Raw genomic sequence first — 21292 nt, 5'->3', positions numbered from 1 at the left:
TGAGCCTGGGAGGGGAAAGCCCTTCCATGCTGGCTTCTGGAGGCCCCCCATGTGGGAGGGCTATCCCCTCCCAGGCTCCGTGCAAGTGAGACTCCACTCCTAGTCCATCTCTGGGACACTGTGTCTGGCCCGGGAGCTCAGACCCTCTGAACAGAGACGAGGTGAACCAGAGGCATCCCAACCTGGGGCTTATTGGCAGACACTCACCTTTCGGAGATAATGGAGATTGCCACTGTCCTCACACCTCTCCTTCCTTGTGGGGGTCATACCCCTTGTCCGCTGTCACCGCCACAGGAGCCCAAAGGCTCACTGCTGTCCCTCCCTGCATGGCCTGGAAAGGAGTCAACAGGGAAACAGTGAGCAGGTGGCTGACCAGCTTCCTTCTGCACCGCCGGCCTCCAGGACGTCACCCTACTAGCTGATGGCAATTATAGCCAACACTCACCTAGCACTTCACGCTTTCCAATCCACTTCATTTCTACAACATCCCCAAGCAGGATGCCTCTGTCATTCCCACTGGACAGGTAGTCAGTGACTTGCCCAAGGTCCCACATCAGACGAGGGGCAAGACTCAGATGGGACGAGCTGGCTTGAGAGCCTGCATACCCCGTCTCCTTGGCCTGGCCCACGTGGGCTTCACCACTTTGTCATATGACACTCACACCACCGAACTCGGGCCTTGCTCTGGGCAAACCCCCTCTCGGCTGTGCCTGGAGATTTCACACAAATGTGGGAGAGTCGGACAGCCTCCTCTTCGACTCCAGAGTTCATCTGGGTCAGAGGAACCTCACAGAGCTCCCTGGGGAGGACCTCCCTGGGGAGGCCTGTTTCAGGTACACTATCTTGATTTTCAGGAGAGCAAAGAGGCTGCCTGATCGAGGTGTCTGTCTGGAGCAGATTCTGTGGACACCGGCTCCTACTGTCTGTGAGGGAGACCCCAGTTATTTCCTTAGCTGTTTCAGCCAAGCCCTCCCCGCTTTTGTGGCCACCTCCCCAGGCAAGGTGTGGGGCTTCCATCCGCTGAGAAAGGTAGGCCCCTGCCCCATGGCAGCTTGTCTGACAATTTTACAAGGAGATTGTGGGTGTCCTTTTTGAGGGTACAATGGAAGCCGAACCCCACAGTCTGTGGCAGGCCACTCTGGGGGCCCATGGATGGTGTCTGGCTCTGGGCTGAGGTGGGGGTCACAGAAGGGATCAGGCCAAGCTTGTTCCCGGTGGAGTTCCCTGCTTGGCAGTGGCTCTGACTGTGGGACACATGGAATCTGGGGGCTCCCAGGAGAGATTTCTGTTGGACATGGGGTCTTTACTGGGATGGGGCCTTGAGGATAAGCAGGGCAATTTAGGAAGGGAGAGATGGGGCTGGGAGTTTCTGGCAGAGCAAGTGGCCGGGGGCTGGAAGGAAACAAAGGGACATATTTTTTTCTTTAAAAAAATTTTTTTAATGTTTATTTATTTTTGAGAGAGAGAGACACACACACAGAGTATGAGCGGGGGTGGGGGGGGGCAGAGAGAGAGGGAGACACAGAATCTGAAGCAGGCTCCAGGCTCTGAGCTGTCAGCACAGAGCCCCATGCGGGGCTAGAACTCATGAATGGTGAGATCATGACCTGAGCCGAAGTTGGAAGCCTAACCAACTGAGTGAGCCACCCAGGTGCCCCAGGGACATGTTTCTGAGGCTTGACTATTGGCTGTGCCCTGTGTGGTGAGGGTCAGGATGTGCCCAAGGCCAGGCCAGTGGCAGTCCCCTGACCCTGTTAACCACCAGCCCTCCCCCCTGACCCCAAACAGCAGGTACTTGCAGAGCCATGAAGAAGCGGTATGTGGTGCTGGCCCTGCTGGCCGTGGTCCTAGTGATCTTCATCATCATCCTGTGCCTTTGCCTGCTCTTGACCTCCAAGCCACAGAGCCACGTCTACCCCAGGGCAGCTGTGGCCACAGATGCCAAGTATTGCTCAGAGATCGGGAGGTGAGCAGGCAGGGCGTGGGTATACAGGAGGACCACTGGAAGTGGATCTGGGCAAGATCCTCATCCCTCTGAGACTCAGTTTCCCCGTCTGTACACGAGCTACCCGGACAAGGGGTGTCTGATGCACATGGAGCTGCCTGTCCTTTCCTTGGACCTTCACAGCAGCCTCTGGTCAGGGCAGAAGGGGACACTGACTCCAAGAGCAGGATGTGGATTTCCTGGTGGCCAGCTGGGTCCCTTTCCTCAGACCTCTGTCCCTTTGGATAAACTGCTGTTTTATGCTATTTTAGACCCCTATCTCACATTATGTACAAAGATCAGTTCCCAAAAGACGTAAACAGACAAAGAAGGTTGCTAATAAAAAGTAACGTTTTTCCGTTTTCTTTCTTTTATAAACGTCATGCACATCTGTTTGCTTGAAAGGAAGAACATATAAGCCCATTGGTCTTAGAGTGACATGTAAAAACCAAAACTACGGTTTCCTCTTCCATCCTCCTTTGGGCAGGGTGGCCAGAAAGGGTGGAGTTGGGTGGCAGTGTGCATGTGTCGGGGGGTTGGGGAGCCCGCAGGTGCTCACTCCCCACCACCTGCTGCCGGTAGGGACATGCTGAGGGACGGTGGCTCGGCGGTGGATGCTGCCATTGCGGCCCTGCTGTGTGTGGGGCTCATGAACGCCCACAGCATGGGCATCGGGGGCGGCCTGTTCCTCACCATCTACAACAGCACCACGCGTGAGTGCCCACGGGGAGTAGGGGAGGTAATTGGCAGGGGCTGTCCATCTCAGACTGGACGTGGGCCGGGGGCAAGCAGAGCCGGGTGGCCCCTGGGCTCACACGGGGTGAGGGGTTGGTGTTGGTCCGGACTGCCCACCTTCTTCTCCTTCTAGGAAAAGTTGAGATCATCAACGCCCGTGAGGTGGCCCCTGGGCTGGCCTCCGAAGGCATGTTTAACAGCCCGGAGCAGTCACAGAAAGGTGAGGTGCAAGTTCAGGTGTGGGTGCAGAGCTGGGGTGAGCTGCCGGGAAGGCATGGGCATGCCCCTGTCTGATGCTGGCGACAATTCTGGCAGTGCTGATGTGCACCCTTCCCATCCAGCCCTTCCTGGCCCGACAACACCCTCCCGAGGGTGAAGACATGGAGCTTCTGTTATTTCCACTCAGGCCTCTCCAGGGTGCTAGGGCATGGAGAGAATAATTATTATTTCAACAGCTTGCACATATTGGGGGGCACTGGGGCCAGCATGCTGCTTAGCTGTTTTCACCAATGGGCCCCTTGAATCCTCCCTGTATGCTTGGGAGTCAGGGGAAGCGCTGTGTTGATTCTTATTTTATAGGTCCAGAGAAGTCATGCAAACCAACTGAGGTCACACAGCTGGATGGTGCTGAGACCCAAATTGAACCTGGGCTGTCAAAGTCCTGAATTTTTCAAAGGCATCCAAGACTTTCATTTATTCGTTCATTTTGTGGAGATAGCTCCAAAAACGCAGTCGAGTCTATCTTTTTTAACAAGGCCTTCATGCAGAGAAGAGGCCCCCAAACTCCCCATGCAGCTGAGGGGAAGCCAGTGGCCAGCAGGGGTTGCTGCTCCAAGGACCCAAAAGGAGGATAGGAGGAAAGCAGGATAGGAGATTAGAGGCAGGACGAGGGGGCTGTTGGCCATAGCAGGTCTGATCCCCAGTTGCAGGCTCTGCCCCTCGGGCCGGGGCCCTGGGTGAGGCCCTGTGAGCAGCCCCGTTGGAGTCTCCTCCAACATACAGCCTCTTTGAATTTTTATATCCCCTGGGAGACTCAGAATGTGTAGAAATGAAATCATTCAGTGTGATTGCTGGAATCTTACAGACTTAGCACCTTGTGGATGCTCAGAATTCACTTATTTAACGAGGACTTATTGGGAATCTCTTAAAATGTCAGGGGTTGTTCCCCAAGCCTGGGGACAAAACAAAGGCAACAGATAAAATCCGTGGACCAGCCAAGCCAGGTGGTACCAGAACAGCAGAGGTGGGAAGGGCTGGAAGGCGTGCAGTTCACCAAGTGTAGCCTGGTCACGGGGGAAGTGTCTGGGCAAAGACCCAGGGTCTGGAGTGGGTGAGGATAGCTGTGCAGGTGTCTGGGGGAAGAGCAAGTGACCCACATGGGAAGATGGGACAGAGAACTGCGGGAACTAGCAAGGCTGCAATGGGCGACCCCAGGGTCAGAATGGCTCAGGTGGTGTCAGACCTTATGGGTCATTGTGAAGACCCTGTCTCTTGTCCAAGAGAGGTAGCAGTGACCCCTGAGGTGTTTGTGGGGGTAGATCTGGCCTATGTCTGGCTGAACCCCTTGGGCAGCTGCAGAAGAGGCAGGGAGCAAGCCGCCTGCCCATCAGGTGACCCGTCAGGAGGTCACCACGATGACCACGGAGAGATGAGGGTGTTGGGAGGTGGTTGGTATTCAACATACCTAGAAGGTGGAGCCTGTGCATTTGCTGAGAGGTCGGGTGTGACACCAACTCCTATACCAAGAGTCCTGGATGACCCCTGGTCTTTGATCTGTACCCGGAAGCATGGGGTGCCCCTAACAGAGGCCAACAAGGCTGTGGGGGAGTGGGTTTGGGTGACAGTCTGGAGTTGGGTTTTGAGTGTGTTAAGTTTGAGATGCCTTTCTCATGGGCAGGTGCATCCTCAGATCAGGCCATCGGGGGAGCAGGCCAGGCCAGAGAGTAAATTTAGAACTGGCAGCACATACATGAAATTTGAAGCCCTGATCTGGGGGAGGTCACCAATACGGTGAGTGTAGACAGAGGAGACCCTAACAGAGCCTTGCATGTGGGATGCAGAGGTGACCCTGGAGGAGTGACGGGCTAAGTAAGGTAAAGTTGACAGAGGACCCTGGTCTGGCAGTGTGGGGGTCACTGGTGACCTTGGTTAGCAGGGTGGTCTGAGACCTATTAGCCCAAGATCAGGGCAGCATTTTTTTTTAAGGTGGCAGGAATCATGGGCCGGGTGTCAGACCTTCTGAGATGTGCAGACATACAGACCATAACAACCTGGCTCTCAGAACCTTGTGCCCAACCTCAGGATGGGAGAGGTAGTTCCAGAGCTGCAGTCATCTAGCCTGAGTGTAGCTGAAATGGCCCTGGTCATCCAGGGGTGAAAGCAAGAAGGTGTCTGGGAGCAAGGGCCTTTCTGTATCAGTGCCCAGCTTAGGGCATAGTGGGCCATGGGGGTGGGTGGGGAGCAGGGTCCAGGAGTCTGTTTCCAGTGGAATTGTGGGCTCCTCTAAGGTCAGCTGCAAGAGACAAAACTCTTTATGGTCAGATGGGGAACTGAAACCCAGTGAGGGTACATATAGGGCAGGGGGTTGGACTCAGGTCCTGGGTCTGGGACAGTAGAAGGGAGGAAGGTAGAGGCCTTACCCTGGAACTGGCTCAGTGTCGAGGGTGGCCTGGGCTTGCCCTGGGGACTTTGGTGGGTTCCAGTGGACCCCTTGAGTCTTATGGGATGAGAGGCCTTGTGGGCTAGGAGGCTCAGACTAAGAGATGGTAGGGGTCTGGCTTCCCCACAGTCTTGTTGTGCAACTGTGGGCCTGGCACAGGATTTCAAACCTGGTAGCACCTGCAGAGGCAGACATCTAGTCCTGGGACAGCAGGACTGTGGCCTTGTCACATAGCCCTGGCCAATCTACACTCTTGCCAGCGGAGTCCACATATGACAATTCCATTTCCTTCCTAAACCTCACTGATCCCATCTGGAGACTGTGCCTAGGTTGCTGCTGAGGGAGAACACCCCTCCTGATGTCCCCTGACTGGAGCCACTAACTGTCTTCCTGTCCCTCTGCAGGGGGGCTGTCGGTGGCAGTTCCCGGTGAGATCCGAGGCTATGAGTTGGCCCACCAGCGGCATGGGCGGCTGCCCTGGGCTCACCTCTTTCAGCCCAGCATCCAGCTGGCCCGCCAGGGCTTCCCTGTGGGGAAGGGCTTGGCGGCAGCCCTGGAGAAAGACAGGGCTGTCATCGAGGAACAGCCTGCACTGTGGTATGTCTGTGGGTACTGGCCTGCCCTGGGGCACAGGCTGGGCAGATGTGGCCCAAGGTCCCTGCATGCCATGAATGACTGGCAGAGGGATGAGGTCTAGGATATAAAAGCCTTTCCCAATGTGTGTGGGATCACATTCTGAGCCTGGTGCCTGGGGTCCCGGCTTGTGAGTCCTGAGTGGCAAGGGACTCTAGGAAGCATTGGCTGGACACCAGAGGATGACTCACCTGTGGACAGGTGCTCACTGCCCTTCCTTTGATCTCCTGTGTGGTTGGGTGGGAATGGCTGGCCGAATCCACCCTGCCTGCCTGCCTCACGGGAGCCCCTCTGCCCCAGTGAGGTGTTCTGCCGGGATGGGAAGGTGCTGCGGGAGGGGGACAGACTGACCATGCCGCAGCTGGCCAACACATACGAGACGCTGGCCTTGGAGGGAGCCCAGGCCTTCTACAACGGGAGCCTCACAGCCCAGATTGTCAAGGACATCCAGGCGGCCGGTAAGTGGGCAATCTCAGGAACCCTAGGCAAGGAACTCAGCAGCAGGAGCTCTGAGCCAGAGCTCAGAGGACTTAGGTCCTCTGGTCCTGCCCGACCTGGGCACTGGGCCCTCAGGCAGTGCCTGGAGGGGGAGGGGGGGGGTCACAGATATGTCTGCAGTCAGTGACAGGCCACATAGATCCATAGATCTTGGTTAGGTCGAAACTGAGAGACCAGTGCAGTTCAGGAGGGAAAGTCCTCTGTAAGTAAATGAAGGTCTAGGCTGGAACTGGAGCTGAGGAAGCATTGAAATGCAGATCTGAGGGGACTTCCCCTAGCAGGAGGTGGTACCTGAGCTACAGATGAGCTTGGAGAGAGGAAGAGCCTTCCTGGCAGAGGGAATAGGCTAAGGCCCAGAGAGGATGAGCTTTAGTTATCCCTGAGGGTCACAGTGGATGAGGGTGGGCTTGGTGAGAGAGGCACTGGAGGGGCTGCAAGCAGAGACAAGTTCTCATGACTTTCAGCCAAGAAGCCTGGTGCTGCCTCTCTCTCCCCAGCTGTGGATTTCTTCCTGCTGTTATTTTTGTCAGAGACACAGAAGAGAGTGATTAGCATGTTGACCTTTACCACTGAGGCAGGAAATTAGCCTATAAATACTTGGTCTTTCTGGAGCCAGTTCCCTGTAGAATTAAAGAGCCTCCTTTCACCCACCTATTAGTAGTCACTGGAGGATGGGACTGAGCAGGGGAGAGATGGGAGCAGATACTTTCCACTTAGAGAAGACTCTCTGGCCGCCAAGAGGAGAGAAGGCAGACCTGGAGGCCAGTGGGGCAAACAGATAGAGGGCAGATGGCCTGAGCCTGGCAGTGGAGAGGTGGTATCATCAGGGAGCACAGAGGGACTGGCGGATGGGGCAGTGGGGAGGGGGAGGAGCGGGGCCCTCAAGAGTGGGCAGGGGTTTCAGCGTGATGGTCCTGTGCTCCCCTCAGATTGGGGGCCCCATCCCTGTGTCCACCCATTGAGCTGCTGTCTCATTGCAGGGGGCATTATGACCACCGAGGACCTGAACAACTACCGTGCCGAGCTGATAGAGCAGCCACTGAACATCAGCCTCGGGGACGCCCAGCTCTACGTGCCCAGTGCCCCACTCAGTGGGCCCGTGCTGGCTCTCATCCTCAACATCCTCAAGGGTGAGCCCTCCCACCGTGGCTCCGCAGGAGGCGGTGCAGAGTGACCAGGGCTGTGAGGGGCGATGATCAGGGGCTGGAGGAGGAGGAGGAATGGTTGGGAGCTAAAAAGGTACAGAGCAGTGTCCTGGGGTGGGAATAGCCATGCTGGTCCAGAGGACGCATCTGGTAAATCTAAGTGGTCATCCCAGGCCCAGGGGTCCCTTACTCATTCCATTCTTACATTCCTCCTAAGTGTCCACTGGTTTTTATTAAGCATTCCCCTTCTCAAGCTGGGCCAAGTGATTCAGGGAGGTGTGAGCCTACCCTGGGGCACCCAGCTGTCTCAGCAGAGGGCCCCGGGACTGCTAACATGCCCCCATCTCTGCTCAACCAGGGTACAACTTCTCCCCAGCGAGTGTGGAGACACCCGAACAGAAGGGTCTGACCTACCACCGCATTGTGGAGGCCTTCCGGTTTGCCTATGCCAAGAGGACCCTGCTTGGGGACCCCAAGTTTGTCAATATGATGGAGGTAAGAGGCAGGGGGTGGCCCGTGATGGGTGCGGGAGGGCCCACCATGGATGTGCGAGGAGGGCTTCCTGGGACCACCCCAGCCTCACACATGCTTTCACCACCAACTTTGGTGGTGGACCTACCATGTGCTGGGATGGCCTGGTGATGACCCTCTGCCACACGGAGCTCACAGTATGACAGACTTGACAATGAGTAATTAGTGTCCCCTACCTGTGTCTGTGCTCCCACCTTGGGGGCTGTACCCTCGTCCTGGAAGGGTTTGGAGTGTTCGGTGCTGAGGTGGGGAATGCATGGGGACGTTGCAACCCTCAAGGGTAATGAGGAGGATGGCTGAGGGGGAGAGGAGCAATGCTCTGGGCCTTGGCCACTGGTTCTGTGGTCACACCCAGGAGCTAATGTGTCCTAGGCCCTACCCGGATCCTGCACAGCCCAACCCACTCACTGCCAGATCCAGGCTGGGCCTCCATCAAGACTCCCATCACCACCCTCCTTACCTACTCGGATCACCCATTCCGCGGTAGACCTGCAGATTCCCTCACACTGGCCTGTGCCTCTCAGCTGCCCAGCAGCCTTTCTGCTTTCCCGGATCTCTTTTTTTTTCCCCAATGAGCATTTTGTACTACTCCCGACTGCAGCCGGTGACCCGGTGTCTCATATCCCTGAGGCTGCTGCATCGCACCCCTATCTGCCATTTGGCCTGGCTAAGGCCAGCTCCTCTGCTCATGCACTTGCTGACTCCGCAAGTCTCTCCTGCAACACTGCTCTGCCTCTGGCGTTCCTAGTCTGTCCTTTCAGACACATCATTCTGGAGCGAGAATCATACTCTTGTTGCTTCAGAACCTTCAGCTGCTGACCCCATTCCTTGGCTTCTGCTCAGAGCAAACTTGGCCACTCTGTCCCTTTCTCAAGTCCTCTCCCATCCGGCTGTGCCCTTCTTTCTCCACCCCCCCCCATGACCTCTCACCCTGCCCCCTGAGTCCAGCCTCAGTTTCCCCTTTGGGCCCCCTACTGCAGCATCTCACACAGTTTACCACCTCCTTTGCTCAGCTTTTCATTTTGCAAAGTTGTAGGCTTTTGCCACATTTCCTTCCTCTCTCTCTGCCTCCATCTACCTCTTTATCAATATGCATGTGTTTTTTGGGGTATCAGATGGTCAGTCACTGATATCACACTTTGGGTTGTCGCTCCTAAAACTGAGGACTCCTACTCCCTGACATTGAGAGGACTTGACCTGTTAGACACCTGTATTCCCAACAGTCCCAGGGTTGTTAGGTCCAGAGCCCGTCAAACTCATACCTTACAGTTGCTGTTTATGCCCCTCTGGTCTCTAGCCTACAATAGGCCTCTTGGCTCTTTTGCTGATTTTTAAAGCCCAAGGCAGTCATCTTGCAGAATCAGTCCACATCCTGGATTTGACTTTGTGTTTTCTTAGGAGTAGATTCAGGCTGAACATTTTCCCTGTGGGATGTTGCTGGAAAATTCTGGAGGCATTTCCTTTGCTTAGTCCCCAGGGGCCTTCCTTGTTGGCTCCTGTCTCATCTACTCTCCTCTTTCTCTGTCCTCACCACTGTGGGGACCCTATTCAGGGTCATGGCTTTTTTTTAGTTTTTGTTTGTTTTGTTTTTGTTTTTGTTTTTTTGTTTTTGTTTTTGTTTTAGAGCACACAAGCTGGGGAGAGGGACAGAGAGAGAGAGAGAGAGAGAGAGAGAGAGAGAGAGAATCTTAGGCAAACTCCATGCTCAGCACAGAACCCAATGCAGGTCTCAATCCCATGACCCTGGAATCATGACCTGAGCCACAAATGAAGAGTCAGATGCTCAACCAACTGAGCCACCCAGGTGCCCCCAGACTCATGGCTTTAAGCAGCCACCAGAAGCTAATGGCTCCATGTTTATCCCTCAGCCTGATCTTGCCCACATGTAGGTCTACCACCCACCTGAGACAGGCTCTTCAGGGTCCCAAGGGCACCTGTTCAAAATCAAGCTCCTGACTGTCTCCTACACTGGCCATCTGCAGTGTTCATCTCCTCAGCTAATGGGCACTCTGGATTGAAGACATTGGGGCCATTGATTCTCTCCCAGCTGGGCCAGCTACCATCTCTCACATGGTTGATGTTTGATGTCATAGCTTCCCAGTTGGGTTCTACCCTTTTACCTTCACATAGCTGCCAGAGGGGTCCTGTGACTCACCAGTGTGGTCACTCTTCTGTCCCAGGACCAGGTGGCTCAGAGAAAAAGCCAAAGTCCTTATGGGGCTTATGAAGACTTATAGGATCAGCCCCTGTTGACCTTTTCTACCACCTTGACCCTATTCACCCTCTATCACTCCAGGCCTGCCTCAGGGCCTTTGCATTTTATCACTCAGGCCACATTCACAGCTCTTTTCAGATATCACCTCTTCTGAGAAGCCCTCCCTGACCACTTGGTCCCCACCTCATCCCTCCCTATCCCTTTTACCTGGCTTGTTCTTTTCAACATGTCCCTGCCTGCCTTGGTCTTCCCTGCCAGGAGGGCTGGGATCTGTACGTCTGTTCCCTGTTGATCCAAGCACACAGCACAAGCTCCATGAATGAATGAATGATTGAATGCTGCAAGAGTGGGGTGTTGTGGGGTGGACAGATAAATACTGAATTTCTGGACTGCAGTACAGACAAAGGCTGGAAAGAGGGGATCAGAGGGCCATGTGATGTTGAGGGTGCAGGAGGGTTGTGGTCAGGGCCATGTTGGGGGCTTCCCAAGAGCTGCTCGCACAAGCCTGTGCCCCCTCCCCACCCCCTCCCCACCTCCTCAGGCCAGCTCTGGGGTCTCGGCAGGTGGTCCGCAACATGAGCTCCGAGTTCTTTGCCGCCCAGCTCCGGGCCCGGATCTCTGATGATACCACTCACCCGTTCCCCTACTATGAGCCTGAGTTCTACACGCCTGATGATGGTGGCACTGCCCACCTGTCCGTGGTTGCAGAGGACGGCAGCGCTGTGTCGGCCACCAGCACCATCAACCTCTAGTAGGGGCTGCCGGGTGACCTGGGTGGTCTGGGGGCTGCTTGCATGTCCTAGAAGGGGGCTCCATCGACCTCTTTCATGGTGGGAACTGAGGCCCCACCTTGGTAGAACATGTACCCTCAGCCTCACCGGGAGAGAGCTGGAGCTTTGGGGGGTGGGTAGGGGCTGGGCAGGGTGGGGCTGGGTTCGCCATAGCTGGCTGACTCAGCTGGTCTTCAGCTTTGGTTCTAAGGTACGATCACGGGTCAGTGGGATCCTCTTCAATGATGAAATGGATGACTTCAGCTCCCCCAACATCACCAACCAGTTCGGGGTGCCCCCCTCACCAGCCAACTTCATCAAACCAGGTGTGGGGCAGGGGGCTCAGGTGGGGAGAGGGCTGGTGTCCTGGGCAGGCAGCTGACCAGCATCTCTGTCCCCACCCATCCACCTGGTGATCGCAGGGAAGCAGCCACTCTCATCCATGTGTCCAGCGATCATCGTGGGCCGGGATGGCCAGGTCCGCATGGTGGTGGGTGCCTCTGGGGGCACGAAAATCACCACAGCCACTGCGCTGGTAGGTATCACCCATTTATCCCCCCAGCCCCTGTCCCTGGACCACACTGACCCCCTCACTGCCCCCCCTGCCACCTCCAGGCCATCATCCATAACCTGTGGTTTGGCTACGATGTGAAGCGGGCAGTAGAGGAGCCCCGACTGCACAACCAGCTTCTGCCTAACACCACGACCCTGGAGAAAGACACTGACCAGGTGGGTAAAGAGTCAAGGAAATAGTCACAAGGTGGGGGTCACAGGGTGTCCTGGGAGGGAGGCCTGGATCTCCTGAGTCATCATGGAGTAGACTGCCCCTCTGCCTGGGGCAGATACCTTCACACCTACTGCCTGGGCCATCTTGAACCCTTGTGGGATGTGAGTCAGTCTACCTGCTCCGGTGAGACCCAATAGGACCGTCTGCCCCCAACTTGCTCTTCCTGGCCGCTGGGGCAGAAATGGCACTACCTGTGTGTTTCAGTGTGGGTCTATGTGGTTCGCAGGGCATCTTGGGCCCTGCTGAGGCCTCTCTATCCCCTCCCACCTCCAGGCGGTGGTTGCAGCCCTGAAGACCCGGCACCACCACGCTGAGGTCACTTCCAACTTCATCGCTGTGGTACAGGCCATTGTCCACACGGCTGGTGGCTGGGCAGCTGCCTCAGATTCCAGGAAAGGCGGGGAGCCTGCTGGCTACTGAGTACTCAGGGCGGGCAAGGCTGACTGGCGACCTAAGGATGAGATGCCCGCTGGGGCCAAAGTGGGACTTTGAGGGGATTTGCTTCCCCTGTGAGTGACAAAGCAGTGCAATAAATGGGGGCCACACCATCAGGCTCTGGGCAGCCTTGCCAGCCAGGCTCCCATATCCCTGGACCTCAGCATCCTGTGTGTGTGAAATGGAGCTGTCAGGTGGGGAAGGGTGAAGAGGTGGGATTCAGAGGTCTTTACCCCTCAGGTGCTGGAGCTAGCCTCAGAATTTTCATGAGAGCCCAGTGGGAGGGTGGGTGAGGGGCGGGGCAGACCCATACCAAACATTATCCTTCGGTACCCTGAGCCTCAGGGGCCAGGTCGCCGCTCTTCTGGCCCGGACAGTGGCACTTCCCAGCATTAACCACCAGGGGGTGTCACAGCCCCGGAGTTTACTCGGCCAGCGTGCACCCAGCAGAAAAAGCTTATCAACTCTGCTACCTCTTCAGCCTGGTGGGAGCCCCCGCTCACACTGTGGAGGACACATGGAAGTGAACCTGAGGTCTGAAGAGTGGGATTGGGCAAGAGGCTGGAGCAAAACTTCTTAGTCACAGTCAGGTTCCGGGGGATTTTCCAAGCACAAACCTAGAATAGAATGAAATTCAAGCTGTGGTCAGCTCCAGAAAGAGGCCCAGTTCTCAGGGAACAGTGAGCTGGAAAAGGTCCCCAGATCCTGAGGGTCAGAGCTGGACTGGCGGGCCGCCAGAGAATGCAGCCCAGGAGCGGGGCCTGGAGGGGCCGTGGGCCACAGCACCCTGCCCCCTCCACCACAGGCCAGCCCCTCCTGCCCTCCCTTGGGGTCTGCTAACTTGTCTCCTACACTCGGTTGTGATGCCTGACGTGAGGAGCTGTGAAAGGCTAGAGGGGGTGAGCAGGGGAAGGGGTGTCACAACCTGATGGCCAGATGTCCCCCTGACCAGTGAACATGAGTGGGGAACCCCTGAGACCAGGGACACAGAGGCCAGGGGAGACCAGGTCTGGGCTCTCCTTCACAAGGCAGGAAAACCCGGTGTTTCCAAAGTACCCACAAGGAAATGGGGTTTATATCTGCAATCTGGGCCCTGAGCCCCAGAGGGTAGTACCGCTGGGGTCCCCCGGAGACAGGATGGAGGCTGGGCTGCTGGGGTGTGCAAACCTCCTCAGCCTTCATTTTGGTGCCAGAGGAAAGGCCATAGCCCTGTTTGCAGAAGAGAAGACTGAGGCCTGAGGGGCTGGTCTTGTTCCTGCTGGAGGGGAAGCTCCTTGGGCTCCCACATGTGGGCAGAGTGCACCCAGTTCCCCAGACCCCACGGGCTCAGCTGAAGCCTCCCTCAGGGGCTGAGGGACTTGCTTTCCTCTCTCTTTCCTTCCCATCATCTCCTACCCCTCCCCTCCAGACATGGATACTCAGGACCCTTCTCAGCTAAGCCTCCCCAGCCACATCTCTAGCCAGGCCTACCTTGATGGTCCTTCCTTTCCTGGGCCTTTGTTCCTCCAGCCCTCGCACCCTGGCCTCAGCCTGACCAGGATGGCTGGGGAGAGGAGGGGGGATGTCCCACTCCTGATGCCTCAGACCTGCTGTCTCTGCCGCCCCTGCCTCCTAGCGGGTGGGCTGGCGCTGGCCCAGGAATGCACTTTGTTTCCTGGTTGAGCAATGTCACTGTGCTGTGGGGGATAGTGGGGGCAGGAAAAGGCGCCCACAGCCCTCCCCATCCCACAAGGCAACTGTGGGAACGGGCCTACTAGAGAGCCTGTCCAGGCTGACCAGAAGCTTGGGACAGAGCCCAGCAGTCTGTGTCGCTGAATGGGCATGGTTTCTCTGCTATACCAGGAGGTGTAGAGAGGCCTGGGGAGGGCAGTGCTCAGCTGGGAAGGAAGATAGAGGACATACGGGGTGGGGGGGCATGGGGGCTTTGTGAGTGGGAGTCCAGCCTGTGGCCCCTGCACCCTGTGCCCCTGTGAGCCTGGTCAAGAGGGGACTCAAAGGGTCCCCTCTCCCCCAGCAGCCTCCCTGTTGGACACCCTGAGGTCTGGGCAAGGGAGGGCCTAGGCCAGTGTCCCCAGGAGAGGAGGCACTGTCACCACAGACACAGGGAAGCAGACACATTGCCAGGGAAGGGCAGAGAGGCAGATGGGAGGGCAGCCTTACTCTCTGGAGGCCCATGGTGGCATTTCTAGGACAGCGGGCCCCAGGGGTAGTGGGTGCCAAGGGCTGGGTGCAGTCCCTGTCTGCATTCCTCACATAGATGTCTTGTAGTCCTGGGTGTTTGATGCAGATTGGGAAGCTGAACCCCTTCCTAGCACCCTTGTTCCCTGGCTAGGCTGCGGCTGAGCTGGGACTTGAACCCGGGTCCTGAGTGACATCGCCTTAGGTCCTCCCTCCCTTTGTCTCTGGCCCCCTTCAGCCCTACCTCTGTGTCCCAAACATCTCCACTGTCCTCTGACTCTGAGGATACTAGGGCAAGCTGTTGCTGGGCAGGGTCACACCAAGAAGGCAGGAGTCGGGGTGCCACTCTGGCCCCCTTGTCTCTCTGAGCCTGATCCAGGGGAGGGGACTGGGCAGACAGGCCTGAACCCTGCTGTCCTGGCTTTGCTGGGAACTGGAGAATGGCCGCGGGGGCTCTGGGCATCCTGAACCCCAGCTGTCTTGTGGGCAGTAGGCGCCAAGTCCTCAAGCACGTGGGTTGGGATAGCCCTGGGGAGGAGGGGTGTTTGTATCATCAAGGCTTGCAGGGGGCAGGCTGCAGGAATGAGGGAGTTAACGGCGGTTGCTTTCTCCTTTCTGGAAGGAAAACTCCCCACAAACGCCCTGGTCCCTGGCGTCCCGCCAGGGCCAAGAACAGGGACTGAAAACTGGAAGTTCAGGCATGTGGCCAGCTCTGCCTCTCATAGCAAGCGTTAGAGTCGGGCAGCAGCCCTGCCATCGCCAGCTGTCCGTCCATACACCCACCTGTCCTCTGGGTGCCTCTGTTCATTGGTAAACCTGTCTGTCCACTGTCTGTAATCCCATCTCTGTCCAACCTTCTCTTACTATCTTTTGTCCAGCTATCTGGACTGTCAATCCATTTGTTTGTCTGTCTCTGGCCTCCATCTATTTGTTCATCTGTCCAATCACCTGTGAGTCTATCTGCCCATCTTGTTCATTCATCCACCCATCTGTCTGTCTACCTGCCTTCTCTCTCCACCCTGGACCTCAGAGCCATGGCCCAGGGACGCAGGGCCATGGTCAGCATGGTCCTTCTGGGATTGGGGCTGGCCCTAGCCATCATCGTGCCCGCCGTGGTCCTCTCTCGCCACCATGCCCACTGCGGCTCCCAGGCCTTTGCCCACGCTGCGGTCGCCGCTGACTCCAAGGTCTGCTCGGAGATTGGACGGTGAGTAAGAGGTGGGTGGGAGCTGGGTGGCTCTCAGTGGCTGGCTCCTCCTGGACACTTTGTGACCCGTGGTGAGAGTGTGGAGAAGGTGCATGTGTGTGTGCACTGGTGGTGGGGGTCACGTGAGTTTGGAGTCCAGCAAGGAGGCAGCCCCAGGACCCTTGCATAGAGCAGGAGAAAAGTGTGCGCAGAGGACAGAAGGGGGCTTGGGGATATTGACAGAGGTGGTGTGTGAGTCTATTCTAGCTCCAGGCCTCGGGAAGCCCCGAGAGGGGACTGCCACAGTGTCCCTGGTCTGGCCTGGGCTGACCCTGATGACTGGCACTGGCCCTTCAGAGAAGCCACACAATTGTCTAAGGCTGGGGTTTTCTTCCAGAAGTATGGGTGAGTCCTGGCTTGCCAGGGTGCACTCAGTGCTACCCGGGGCCAGTCTCTCCCCTGACCCAGGATCTAGGAAATCTGCCCTTTCTGGCACCATGTCCCCCACAGCCTCCCCTTCTGATGTCAGGGCCTGGGCCCAGCCAGTGACTGTTTGATGTCTGGGGCCGGGGCAAGGTGGGTGGTGGAGAGGGGGCCTGCATTTCCTATTCTTTTCCAGGAAGCCTAGCTCATGAGAGGCTTCCACTGCCTACCGGAGCGGAACATAGCAGGACGCCCCTCCTGGCCCTTGGCCCCCAGCCCGGGCCTGTAAGAAAGAAGCCTGAGAAATCATTCCCTCCCTGCTGGCCGGGTCTGCTTCCCGGAATATCTGCCTCATGGATCACTGTCAGGATCAGAAATACATTATAAACCGAGGGGACAGTCCCAGCACAAGGGGGAGCACGGCCGAGTCCTGGCCCAGCCACTGCTGGGCAGGTGGTGTTCTGGGCTGTCTTTGTTCTGGCTTCACCTTTCCTGTATGCTTTATCCTTCTGTTGCATTAACTTGCCTTTTCCTTCCTTCCTTCCTTCTTTTGTCTGTCTGTCTGTGCATCTGTTCATCTGTCTCTGGTCCTCTGACCTGGTCCTCTGGGCTGTTCTCAGGGCTTTCTCTCTCCTCCTTCAGGGCTCCTTCTATGATGACAGTGGCTGAGGGTGGCAGCTCAGCGACAAGTGGGGAACAGGCTGTTTGGTCTCCCCAGGGGCCTTCCAGGTGATAGGAGGGGAGTGAACCTCCCCTCCCCCATGCTCTGGAGAACATACAGAGGTGTTGTGCCCACCTGAACCATAGCTGTAGTTGCAAACCAGGCAGGGGCTTCAGGACCCAGAGACCAGTGCTGGGGACATGGTCCCCAGGAGTGAGAGCCGCTGCCACATTTCTTTGAGGGGGGTTGGGCCCACTGTGTCTCCCCTTGGAGAGGTTCTTGTCTTGTGGTTCTCTGTGGAATGTCCTGCTGTGCATGTGTGAGGGTCTGCGGTTGGGGTCTCTGCTCTTGAGCCCAAGATCTTCCCTGCAAGTCTCCTTGGTGAGGAAGGCGGATGTGGTTTCTCCCCGGTGTTTTGTGTACTTGTCAAACAGCACTCTCAACTTCCTGTTCTTGTTTTAAGAAGCCAGGAGTGGGAGGGAGCCTGGAGCTGGCCCCAGCTTCTGTGGAACAGGGGGTCAAGAGACCCTGGCTGGGCTGGGGTCCTCCTGGCCAAGATTCCCCTTTGAGGGCTCCTGGCCATGTTGCTGCAGGCTCTGAAGGGAGCTGCCTGCCTGAAGCCCACTCTCCTTCCTCCCTGCTGTCTCCAGCTTCCCCACCACCATCTCCTTTTAGCAGCAGGCCTCCCAGACCCGAACTCCTCCTAGCCTACCGTGCCAGGTCTGTTCCTTTGGGGCCATGATTTCTGCAGCCAGGGCCCCTGGGGGAGGGGTCTTAAAGTTGGCATGAGTAGAGACCCAGCACCATGAGTAATGGGTAAATAGACACATGATGACAGTGAGGTTCCTTTCTCTCTAGTCTGTCATCTTCCAGCCTTATGGCCCAGTGTGTTAGGCGTGCATGCAAACTGGGTGTTCTGAGGCTCTGAGCAAGTGCTTGTCTTCTAGGGAGACTGCATGAACTTCAGGGTAGTGTTGGCTTTTCAGCTTTGTGACATATACCTGCCACTCAGAAATACCTGCCCTCCCACAAGATCCTCGGTGGGAAGATTCATTGCTTTTCCCAGAATCCAGTGGGATTCATTGCTGCACTTGATTTATAAAGAAACTAGGCCTGCCCAGGAGGGAGCTTCCTGGTGTCACAGAAGGAGGAGGCCTCTGCAGGGATGGAAACTGTCCTGGGCTGCTGGAAGGGTGGGGTCTTCTCAGAATCCTTCACCCCCTGCCCTGGATTCCAATGTCTGCTTAGCTCCTAGCCAGCCTGTAAAGGTCAGAGCTTTACTGATAAAGGGAGTAGTCGTAGAAGAGGATGGTGGGGTCCAGAGCACTCACCTTTTAGGGCACTGGAGTCTGGGCTAGCACTGGGCTGTGGAGGTGGGGACAGGGATGGGCCCCTGAGAGCTGGGTCTTACCAGCTGCTCCGACCCATCCAGGGATCTGTGGGTTTCACTCTCAGCACAGGGGAGAGCAGAAACTCTGGCAGGCTCTTGCGGCCTTTGAGCCTCTGTGAAATGAGACTCATGCTGGCACTTGCCCCCTTAAGGGCAGGCATGAAGCTTGCCTGGCCCATAGGAGATGCTCCCTTGATGGCAGCAATCTGACCACTGTTATAGTAGATTGGATTGGATGTGGGTTGGCATCTCAGGGTTAGGAGTAGGACCCAGGGTCCGAGCAGGGGACCCCACTGTGGAGTAGGCTCATAGCTCCTTCCCCTCCCAGCCCCTGTGGCCCTAGTGGTTCTCTGGACTCCTGGCCAGCTCACCGGGAAATTACTGCATTTCCTTCCCTCAGGGCTGTGGATGTGGAAAGAACTTGTTTGCCTGGGCAGTGTGCACCTGCATGTGTGAATGTGCACATCTGGGGGTTTGTGATAGCAGTGATGGTGACAGCAGCCTCTCAGTTCCTCGAAGCCAAACATGTTCAAAATGCATGATCGTTCTGCACTCTAGCTCTCTACTGGTGAGAACTGCTCCCGCTCACAGGCTCCGGGAGCCCGGCTGGCTCAATTGGTAGAGCATGGGAATCTTGCTCTCAGAGTTGTGAGTTGGAGACCCAAGTTGGGTGTAGAATATACTTAAAAAAAAAAAAAAAAAAAAAGAGCCAGGCTCAGGGAGGTTGAGTTATGTGTCCAGTATCATGTAACTGGTGAGTGGGAACTCCAGCCCAGGTGGCCTGAGCCCTGGCCATTATGCCTGTGGACATGGTTGTGTACAGAGTACAACTCAGTGGGCCTTGCGGGTGCAAGAATGCTTCTCTTCCCAAAAGGTCCTTCATCAAATAGGAATGAGCAGCACCTACTATCTGCCAGCCATTGTGCTGGGGTCACAGTGGTAACCCAGATGTTCAAAGTCCTTGCCTTTGTGGTGGGTGAGACAGACAATGAGCAAACCCATCCCTAATGCTGAGGGTTGGAAGTAATTCTTGGTCATCTGAACATCCTCTTTTATGAAGTTTCTGTTAAAATCTTCTGCCTATTTTCCTATCAGGTTGTTCTTCAAATGTATTTTCTGTGTTACCAAGATAAATAATTTTTCTGTCTTTTAAGATATACAATGACTGTTAAGCCACCTTTGCATCCCTGGAAGAACCCCATTTGTTCATGATTTTAATATCATTTTTATTTGATTTGCTAACTTTTTTTAAAAGTTAAAAGCCCCACCCAACATGGGGCTTAAACTTACGACCCAGAGATTAGGAGTGGCATACTCTACCAACTGAGTCAGCCAGTCACCTCTGATTTGTTAACATTTTGTTTAGGATATTTGTCTTTATGTTTATGAGAGATGCTGGTCTGTATTTTTCCTTTCTTATAATGTCCTTGTCAGGTTTTGGTATCAAAGTTATAGTGGCCTCATAAAAAGAGCTGGGAAGTGTTCTCTTTTTTCTATGCTCTAGGAGACAAGGTTTTGTTGTTTTTTGCTTTTTTTTGTTAATTTTTTTAATGTTTATTTTTGAGAGAGGGAGACAGAACACAAGCAGGGGAGGGGCAAAGAGAGAGGGAGACACAGAATCTGAAGCAGGCTCCAGGCTCCAAAGTGTCAGCACAGAGCCCGATGTGGGGCTTTCGAACTCACAGTCTGCGAGATCATGACCTGAGCCAAAGTCAGATGCTTAACCAACTGAGCCACCCAGGCGCCCCTGTTGTTTTTTAAGATTGATGTTATTTTCTCTGTCTTTTTTAATGTTTCTTTATTTTGAGAGAGAGAGAGAGGAGAGAGAATGAGAACCAATGGGGGAGGGGAAGAGAGAGGGAAACAGAGGATCTGAAGTGGTCTCTGTGCTGACAGCAGAGAGCCCAATGCAGAGCTAGAACTCACGAAACCCGAGATCATGACCCGAGCCAAAGTCGGACGCTCAGCTGACTGAGACACCCAGGCGCCCAAGTTATTTTCTCTTTAAATGCTTGGAAAAATGTACTGGTTAAGGCTTTTGAGCTGGAGTTATTTGTGTATGTGTGTAAAGGTGTTAAACAATGGATTCTAAGGCCACCTGCCTTAAGCAGAGCAGGGACCTCAGGTCTGGGTTCCGCTCGGCCCATCTCCTGATACCTGCCAGCAAGATGTGTGGGGGCGCCTTCAGCCATGCAGTCTGCCACGGCTGAGACCCAGACCATCACCAACCATGTGAAACCACTACTGGAAGAGCAGGAAAAGAACAAGTTTGCTACTTTTAAGGCTGTGGAGTTCAGGAGCCAGGTGGTCATGGGGAGGAAATACTTCATCAAGGTTCAAGTTGATGATGATGAGTTTGTGCACATTTGAGTATTTGAAAGTCTCCCACAGGAAAACAAGCCCTTGGCCTGGTCCAACTATCAGACCCACAAAGCCAGACATGATGAGCTGACATATTTCTAGTTCCCATTTTGAATAGGGCCTGTCTGTGTGGTTCTGTCCTCTGTGAATGTGTCTGGGATCATGAACAATGCGATTTCTACACTGGGCCACTTGAGGGTAGAGGGAGATGTCATGCACCTCTCCTAAGTTTCATTAGGAGAGACAAAGTCAACACAATCAATGATCTTAACTACTTTCAAAGAGGACTTGTATTCTCTTTAAATGTATATTTTTAAATCTTTACAAACTTAAAAATAAATAAATACATAAACAAATAAATAAATAATGGATTCTATTTCTTTCTTTTAGAGATTTTATTTTTAAGTAATCTGTACATCCAACTTGGGGTTCAAACTCATGACCCTGAGATCAAGAGTTCCATGCTCTGCAGACTGAACTACCCAGGCACCCCAATAATGGATTCTATTTCTTTAATAAATACAAGACTATCACATTTTTATTTCTTCTTGTATCCTTTTTAGTTAATTCTTTGCAAGGGATTTGTTCAGTTTATGCAAATTGTCACCTTTATTGACAGACAGTTGGTCAATACCATTTTCTTATTACCTTTTTAATGTCTGTTGGGTCTGTAGTGAGTCCTCTTTCATTCCTGGTATTGG

The 21292-nt window shown here is 55.0% G+C and overlaps 2 protein-coding genes and 1 pseudogene across 2 annotated transcripts in view; all 3 read left to right on the top strand.

The window, feature by feature from the left end:
- Window positions 1-12550, top strand: part of GGT1 (gamma-glutamyltransferase 1) — a 33242-nt gene extending 20692 nt beyond the window's left edge. The window contains exons 3-15 of the mRNA XM_042910370.1: window positions 855-1029; window positions 1792-1966; window positions 2567-2697; window positions 2853-2939; window positions 5783-5975; window positions 6312-6469; window positions 7490-7639; window positions 8013-8149; window positions 10964-11151; window positions 11369-11496; window positions 11593-11705; window positions 11786-11899; window positions 12231-12550. Coding sequence (XP_042766304.1) covers window positions 1806-1966; window positions 2567-2697; window positions 2853-2939; window positions 5783-5975; window positions 6312-6469; window positions 7490-7639; window positions 8013-8149; window positions 10964-11151; window positions 11369-11496; window positions 11593-11705; window positions 11786-11899; window positions 12231-12377 — 1707 coding nt within the window. The 5' untranslated portion in view covers window positions 855-1029; window positions 1792-1805 and the 3' untranslated portion in view covers window positions 12378-12550. The remainder of the gene's footprint in view (window positions 1-854; window positions 1030-1791; window positions 1967-2566; window positions 2698-2852; window positions 2940-5782; window positions 5976-6311; window positions 6470-7489; window positions 7640-8012; window positions 8150-10963; window positions 11152-11368; window positions 11497-11592; window positions 11706-11785; window positions 11900-12230) is intronic.
- Window positions 12551-15246: 2696 nt separating this feature from the next.
- The window catches only part of GGT5 (gamma-glutamyltransferase 5), a 30631-nt gene continuing 24585 nt past the window's right edge, over window positions 15247-21292 (top strand). The window contains exon 1 of the mRNA XM_042911133.1: window positions 15247-15777. Within this exon, the coding sequence (XP_042767067.1) occupies window positions 15605-15777 (173 nt within the window). The 5' untranslated portion in view covers window positions 15247-15604. The remainder of the gene's footprint in view (window positions 15778-21292) is intronic.
- LOC122203953 lies at window positions 16158-20693 on the top strand (annotated as a pseudogene).

Source organism: Panthera leo, chromosome D3 (assembly GCF_018350215.1).
Source record: "Panthera leo isolate Ple1 chromosome D3, P.leo_Ple1_pat1.1, whole genome shotgun sequence".
NCBI lineage: Eukaryota > Metazoa > Chordata > Mammalia > Carnivora > Felidae > Panthera > Panthera leo.
Note: the sequence above shows the minus strand (reverse complement) of the source record. Positions and strands in the feature narration are given on the sequence as shown.